This window comes from Larus michahellis, chromosome 6 (assembly GCF_964199755.1).
Source record: "Larus michahellis chromosome 6, bLarMic1.1, whole genome shotgun sequence".
Classification (NCBI taxonomy): domain Eukaryota; kingdom Metazoa; phylum Chordata; class Aves; order Charadriiformes; family Laridae; genus Larus; species Larus michahellis.
In genome coordinates, this window is record NC_133901.1 from 52535238 (window position 1) to 52543150 (window position 7913).

The 7913-nt window shown below is 41.8% G+C and overlaps 1 protein-coding gene across 2 annotated transcripts; it reads left to right on the plus strand.

The window, feature by feature from the left end:
• The first annotated feature begins 899 nt into the window (after nucleotides 1–899).
• MSMB (microseminoprotein beta) lies at nucleotides 900–6771 on the plus strand. 2 transcript variants are annotated; one of them, XM_074591798.1, is made up of 5 exons: nucleotides 956–1004; nucleotides 3269–3363; nucleotides 4796–4895; nucleotides 5410–5512; nucleotides 6383–6771. In XM_074591798.1, exons 2-5 carry the CDS (start codon nucleotides 3334–3336, stop codon nucleotides 6510–6512), a joined length of 363 nt encoding a protein of 120 aa, XP_074447899.1. In that variant the 5' UTR covers nucleotides 956–1004; nucleotides 3269–3333; the 3' UTR covers nucleotides 6513–6771. The 2 variants fall into 2 exon arrangements, with proteins under 2 accessions (XP_074447900.1, XP_074447899.1); XM_074591799.1 differs by lacking the exon at nucleotides 3269–3363 and having other exon boundaries at nucleotides 900–1004.
• Nucleotides 6772–7913: the final 1142 nt, after the last annotated feature.

Consider the following 7913-nt stretch of genomic DNA (forward strand, 5'->3'; position numbering starts at 1 on the left):
GCCCCAAATTATTTATCTTGTAGTACAGCCAAATTTTACTGTGTTTATTTGTCCGAAGTTTCTAAATGTAATCTTAAAATCATATGCCAAATTTCCTGTAGCTGTTGATAAATCTCCCACAGGAACAAGTTTCAAATTGTTTGCCATGGTCTGTAACAAAGTATTTCTCTTTGAAACATAGGTAGGGCCAAAGTCTCTTATTTCATTCTAAAAAGAGGTTGCAGGAGCAAGAGAAAGCAGGGTATTTGATTAGCACTCTGAAATTTATTGCTGCTTATGAAAGTATTTTGCACTTATAAAAATGTTGATATACTCTATTGCAGTTATTTGGGTCAAAGCCTGAACAGTCCCACAGGAGCAACAGCAGACTTTTGATTTGAGGGAAAATCCTTATTTTAGTTGAGGAGAAAGAAATGTTGTAATGTGATCCAGCTTTGACTGAATATTAATCTGACTATTAAGGGGTTTTAATACTGGTAACAGCCAAGTACCTTCAGTTGTCTTACAGTGCACACCGCAGCATTAAACATAAGTATGTAAAGATCTAGCAAAATCTCCCTAAGCTATTAATACCTAGTTTCTTACTCTAATCATTTTCCAGCCCACTGATAGCAGAAATGGTCAGCATGCATTCCTGCCACAGCTAAAAATCACCTAACCATACAACAACGCCTACAGCTTAGCTAAGAATACTTGTATTTCATCAGAAAGGCATTCATAATCATAATGCTTCCGAGGAATACAAAGTTCCAGGTTCAACCTTTTACTCAGGTCAGTGCTCTGCAGAATCAAACATTTTCTTATTGCCAGCTGGCGAAATTTCAGTGATTTCTTCAGAAATTTCAACATAACTGCATGTGAGTTGAGTAAGCTAGAGTTTTCCCTAGACTTGAATTGCTCAACATAAAGGCACCATAAAATATTTGCTGTCAGATTCCACATAAAGCACTTACAGAGTTCTTCTGCAGACTTGGAGCTCTTTGGAAGCCAAACATTCCACAATGGTAAGTCAAAGGTTTAGAGGTTTGATACTGAAGCTACAGATAGCTATTTGCTTTAAAACCGCAAAAGAAAGATATTTAAGAGAATCATGTAGTTACACATTTTTAAACGTGGATATATTCTATTAAAAAATGCAAGATGCAAAGGAAGTAAGACAGACACCTTTGTGAAGATTACTGTGAATTTTGTTCTTTGTTTTGTAATTCTTTGCAAGAAACTGTACACGTATATCTCTTGTCTTTCACTTGCTGTTATCCTTTTCTCAGAAAAGTTTGTGAAAATATTCATAATTTTGTAAACATTAAGGACCACGTTTTTAAAACCTATAGATGTGAAACTGTTTAAAATATAGTCCCTTTACAATGAAAAATTTAATACACAGTGGGTTTTGTCTGCATTTCTCTTTTGATCTATTAAGTTGTGCCCTGTTCCAGCTTTTCAAGTCTCCAAATGTGTTTGCAGAATCTGAATCAACAGTTAGGTAATGTTAAATAGATAGACAAAGCCCTATGGCCCAGTTTTCCTCTAATTTATGCTCATATAATCCCCAAAGGTACAGACATCAATTACTACTTTTGATGAGAATCTCAGGAATGGCATAAGTTTTACGGAAGAGACATTTGTTTCTGTAATATTCATAAATAAAGGGAGAAATTATCATCTATTTCTTTCAGTGCCTAAGCTTTCCTGAGGGCTTGTCTATACTCAGACAAGACTTAGTTGAACAAAAAGGTCTGGTATCTTATTCCACATTAATTCACCCACTTTCAAAGGCCATTAAATCCAGTGGTGGCTGGTGGCATCCCTTTACTGCTAACCAACTGTTGCTAACCTGACATATCCTTTGGTTGTCTCAGCGTAAAGCCAGTTCAGACAGTGATTAGACACCAGAGACTTCCCCTTCTGTTTCTGTACAGATTCAGTGGCAGGTCCAGAACTTTGGTCTATAGAAAGAGGAGCATGCCCAAGTTCATCTGACTAGCATTTCTAGAAATAGCAAGATAAGGACAAATGTTGGAGCAAACAAAGGATAAAACATTCACAGAAGACAGGCAGCACAGCAAAAGAAGCGTTTTAGTCTTTTCTATAAAGACGTGAGTCACAGCAGTAAGATCTCTGGTAGAACTGGCCTGTGCTGTTGCAAACACCTGAACCAGTTTGGGGGAAAGCCACCACCAAACTCAAGAGAGATGAGTAATGAACAGCAAGCAATAAGATAAACCCACAGATCCATGCCAAATGCACACGGAGCCTCAGCAGAGACCAGCTGCAATGTTACATCCTACAACTTTATGGAAGAGGAATTGCTTAGACAATTTTCCTCTGGCCAGTGTCATGTTTTAACCCCAGCCAGCAACTAGGACCACACAGCTGCTCACTCACTCCTGCTTCCCCTCTTTCCTCCGGTAAGGTAGGGATAAGAGGGCAAAAAGGAGGGGAGAAAAAAGCAAACAAACAAAAAACTTGTGGGTTGAGAAAAAGACAATTTAATAGAACAATAACGTAAAAGGATAATAATAATAATTACAATGGTAAAAGAATATACAAAATTAAGTGATATAACACAAGTCACTTTCACCACACAATGATCAGTTGCCCAGCCCATCCCAAGCAGTGATCGCAGATTCCTGCCCCCGTGGCCAACTCCCATTTATATACTGAGCATGATGTCTGTGGTATGGAATATTCCTTTGACCAGTTTGTCCTGTCTGTGCTCCCTCTCATCTTCTATGGGAAGCTGAAAAAGTCCTTAACTAATATAAACATCACTTAGCAACAACTAAAACAATATGCATTATCAGCATTATTCTCATACTAAATCCAAAACACAGCAGCTGCTAGAAAGAAAATTAACTCTATCCCAGCTGAAACCAGGACAGCCAGGCACCATAGAATAGCACAGTTTGTTTCAGTCCTTCTTCTTAACTTCTATCATTCTGGATATGGTGCAACTGGCTCTATTCTAACCCAAAGCCTCACGAACTCCAAATCACAGAACTGCTATGGAAATTAAGCATTACACCCTTCCCAGACCACTCCTCCCCTTTTTCACTACACCATAGATGTCCCCCACCCCTGTGAGAAAGCAGCTCATCAAGGATTAAAATCACAAGGTTTTTTCCACAGCAGACAGAGGAGATTCCCCTTGGCTCACCATCTGCCTAAAGTTCAGGGACCTTTCAGTGTCTTTTGATGTTCATGATTCAAATAACCCAAGGCAGACAGCAGAGCTGCCTAAAAACAAAGCCTCTCACTGCTGTTTCAGGTAGCAACAGCCTCTGAAGTTCAGAACAGTAACTTGGAAAGATCTACTCATTTTACAATCCTTTCATGTTAATCTGCAAGTGCTATCAAGAAAAGGTAAACAACTTTCTCCATTGCTTCTCAGTCTCTGGCCATTCCTGAACTTTTGCCTTAAGTTATCCAGCTTGAACAACCCATCAAAATAACCCTGTGCTCTCTCATGCTTCTCCAGTTCCTCTACCCCAGTATAACTGCCATTACAAAGTTATCCAGGCTTTTTCAAAAACGTCCTGGTTGTTCAGAAGGTCCCAGTGGACATCTCTGAAGAGCTCTTACAGATGTTTGGCTGTTGCCACCTCCAGACAAAAGGAAGGGTGTACTGTCACACATCCAGACCTGTGTGTGCATGGTTTGACAAATGACAGCTCGTGCGCTGCTAAGCAGAATGTACAGCACTGGAATTTTGCCCTAGGACACTTATTTGTGTCTCTCTTCTCTACCCAGACACTGTGCTGGTTTTGGCTGGGACAGAGTAAATTTTCTTCATAGCAGCTAGTATGGGGCTATATTTTGGATTTGTGCTGAAAACACTGTTGATAATATAGAGATGTTTTCATTATTGCTGAGCAGTTCTTACACAGAGCCAAGGACTTTTCAGTTTCTCGTACTGTCCTGCCAATGAGGAGGCTGGGGGTGCACAGGGAGCTGGGCCAGCTGAGCCAACTGACCCAAAGGGATATTCCATACCATATGATGTCATGCTCAGCGTATAAAGCTGGGGGAAGAAGAAGAGGGGGATGTTCAGAGTTACGTCATTTGTCTTCCCAAGTAACCATTATGTGTGATGGAGCCCTGCTCTCCTGGAGATGGCTGAACACCTGCCTGCTGATGGGAAACAGTGAATTCCTTGTTTTGCCTTGCTTGTGTGCGTGGCTTTTGCTTTACCTATTAAACTGTCTTTATCTCAGCCCACAAGTTTTCACACTTTAAATCTTCCATTTGTCTCCCCCATCCCACTGGGGAGGGTGAGCAAGTGGCTGCGTGGTGCTCAGTTGCTGGCTGGGGTTAAACCATGACACAGCCACCTATTTCAAAAACTTACTGGAATATAATTAGGTCTAAGATCTCTACTCCACTGCCAAATTTGGAGAAATTGCTGTACCCAAAAGTGACGCAATGGGATGCTATGCAGACAGTGATTTGCTGGCAAGACAGCTAAATCTGACTCAAAGGCAATAAATAAAACACTAATAAGAGTCTTACAGGGCTTTCAAGTGTATAATACTGTTGAAGCTTTTTTGTGATTTCTAGAGATTGGATTGTGGCAGGGTGTTGCTGACACATTTATGTCATATCATTTTATATCTTCCCCCCTAAAGGAAAAGGTCATCAATGCAGTGAAGTATCTGGAGTGCCCTTTTCCAATATTGTCATGTACACATAAGGTTATTTCTAATTTTTGCTTCAGGTTCAGTGACTTCAGTTTTGGAAATAAAGATAATCAAAGTGGAATTAAATTCATGCCGTGGTCTCTGTGTCTCTTTTACAGAAGAAGTTTCTGGCTTTCCTGGTTGCAACGGGCATCATAGTGAAACTGGGTGATGCATACTGCTTTTCTGAAAAGAACAAGCCAGGGGAGGCCATCAAAGGTAAGAACAGGGAAGATTACATGATTGTTCTGTGGCAGCTCAGCTCTGTGTGGAGCTTCCAGGAAGGGCTCAAAATACAAGGGAGGGGGGAGACGTCAGAAAGACATGAATAGGGGGTGCCAGCACCAAGTTAACAAAACTAGGGGAAAACAAAGTCTTCCCCTGGACTGGGTACAGTTGCAGCAATATTACTGCTATTAGTGGTAGGTTGCTATTGCTATTCCAGCACATGGAGCTGATGCAGGAGTTGAGAGTATTTCTGAATAAAGTCTGGTGCCAGGTGGCAGACCTGGATGTTTGGTTACTCTCTTTCGTACTGAAACTTTCTCTAACAAGTGAAGAAGAAACGAGCGCAGGCTCTCAAAATAATCTGGGTAATAACCCAGAGAACAAAATAACTTCTACTTTACTATTGACAAGAAAAACATTTTCAGAATACTTGAAACAATTTTTAAACTTTTCAGCCTTTATGTGGAGGCTTAAAGATCGTGATTTATTTTGCCGTCTTATGCAGGCTGTATCATGGATGGAAAACTTTACCCCTTTGGAGAGATTGCGAGGACAGAAAGTTGCTTCAGATGCAGCTGCAGACCAGATGCAATGCACTGCTGCTCCCTGTAAGTTTGAACTTCTTGCTAGCATCATCGTTAATAGAAAGACCACAGCTTTCCATTTGCTGGGGATAAATGAGTTTCTAAGGGCACAAAAGAGCCTTTCCTCACCCAGACCTAGAGCAAGTCACATATAGTTCTTGATCATTTGGATCCTTGGCTGTGTTCACCTTACCTCACTTTCTGCTGACTGGGAGTAGACACAGGCCCTTCCAGACACATCCAGTTGGTGCTTGCCTTTAATTTTGAGGAACTGGTGAACCCCTCTAACGCTGCAGTTAAGTCTTTCCTTAGCAGGGAAAGAGGGGTAGGAGGGAATTCATTCCACAAGGGACTTCAGTGAAGCTCCTCTAAAGGGCTTATGATGATCTGAATCCCTTTCCAGAGGTGCTTTTCTCCAGTGAATATGCTGACCCTAGAGTGACAAGGCCCTGCTCTGAAGAGTCCTCCCTTCCTCTTATCTCACCTTCTAAAAAGGCCAAAATGGCTTAATTATGATCATTGCCTTTGCTCAGGTGACACTCTATCAGGAAACAGCTACCACATTCTAAGCAAAACGGCAATAGTGAAAAATTAATGGAAAAGAAATGAAACATCCCACAACCATGCTTATGTCACACTGTAGAGTGCTGTGCTAGAAATCCCCATGCTAGTGCTGACCAGACTGGTACATCTACACAGCGCAACGCAGCAAGGCATCATTTGAGGCCCTGGAAGCCGTAGCTGTCTGGCACTCAAGCTAGCTAGGCTGGCCTTAGCCATAGTTTCAGAGCTATCTCGCTCAGCATTAGTTTAAGCTATAATCACTGCATCACTGAAGTATTGAGTCTTTTATTGCTCTCAATCTAACATTTTCTTTCTTTTTGCCAATGACAGCTTTCATACTCCTACTGGTTATGACAAAGAGAACTGTAAAGTCGTTTTCAACCAGAAAAGCTGTGACTATGACGTGGTGCAGAAGAGCGACCCCTCAAAGGAGTGTTTTGTCTATTCTCGTAGGGGCTAGCAACCCATCTGCACTGAATCTCTCTGCACTGTGGAACTCCTCCCCTGCCTACAGATGCTTTGCCATCACAGAGAAGCTCAAAGACCTGGGAGATCTTGAAAGAGAGGGTACTTCAGCAGCTCACTTCTAATCTCCCAATTGTTCTAATTCAGTATACAAGACGCATAATCAGATTCAACGTCTCACTTTTGTCATTACTTGCATTGGTATCACTGAACTTTTTTGATTGCAATAAATCCAGATGAAACATCCAGAAACACTTCATAATGATGGTTCATTTAATGTAATAACATGAGGCAATGTCACCTTATTTGAGAAAGGAATGCATTCGCCTCACTAATCCAACATGCCACGCACCAGTACCCTGGCCCAAGCCACTCTCATGCTTTGCAGATTGTGTTCTAGCCAAGAGTCAGAGCAGACATTTTAGCTCACCAGGTGTCAAAATCCATTATCATTTGGACGAGATGCACTGTTTGGGACATGCCGTACAGTGGCTCCCACTCAGGGCACACCCAAACTGCTGCAGGAATTTCCGCAAGACCCAGGTTGCTAACACCTGTGACCTCTGAAAAACAGTGAGGATGAAAGATCATCATCCTCATCTTTTTTTTTAGCTCCTTCTTTTCAGCAACAGCATCACCCAATAGCAGTGACTGTTTCTCTCCATTACCCTCTCTGACCTGCTGCCAGGTGTGCTCCTCCAAGCCCTGCTCCTGAAAGTCTGCACATTAGTGCAGTTGCACTGCATTAGTGGTTCTTGCCCACACAGAAAAAGAGATCTAGATCAGCTCCTGGCAACATGATTCCTCGTGGCAGCAGAACTTGAGGTACTTACAAAAGGCGGATGCCTTCTGTCTCTTCAGTATAAAAATTCCCCACATTTGCTTGGGAGAGAAGTCCAGCCAGTGACGGGGCTCAAAACCAAATCTCCCACTTGGCAACTGGTAATATCCTAAATCTGCCCACGTATAGGAGACCAGGCAACAACACCCTATGAAATGCTGCTTCTACGTGGCCGCCTGGCTCCAGAATTGAGTATTAAAGACCCACAACAGTCTGCACTTAACCGTTGCATGGTTTGAAAAGAAACACACCTTCCAGGACAAGTGGACTGTTTAATGATGCTCCATAATCAACAACAAGTCTGTTGTCTTGTAAAAGTACAAGGTTACACCTTCTTAGGGCAGGGGTCCTCCCTTGGCCCAAAATCAATTGTCAGCCTATATTCAGCAGAGGTACTTGCTTCTCAAGATGACCCATCTCAGGCTCTGTGAGCCATCAGTAAAATCAGAGGGATTTAAAGTGGTATGTTTTCTCTGGCTTTGTTTTTGGTAATTTGCCTATGAACAATTGTTTAAAACTTTCTTACGGCTTCACTTAAGATGACTCCTTTTGGGA

Coding starts and splice junctions, on each gene's coding strand:
- MSMB (XM_074591798.1), top strand. CDS start 3,334: ATGTTAATCTGCAAGTGCTATCAAGAAAAG. Junction 3,364..4,795: donor GCAAGTGCTATCAAGAAAAG/GTAAACAACTTT, acceptor TCTCTTTTACAG/AAGAAGTTTCTGGCTTTCCT. Junction 4,896..5,409: donor GCCAGGGGAGGCCATCAAAG/GTAAGAACAGGG, acceptor CGTCTTATGCAG/GCTGTATCATGGATGGAAAA.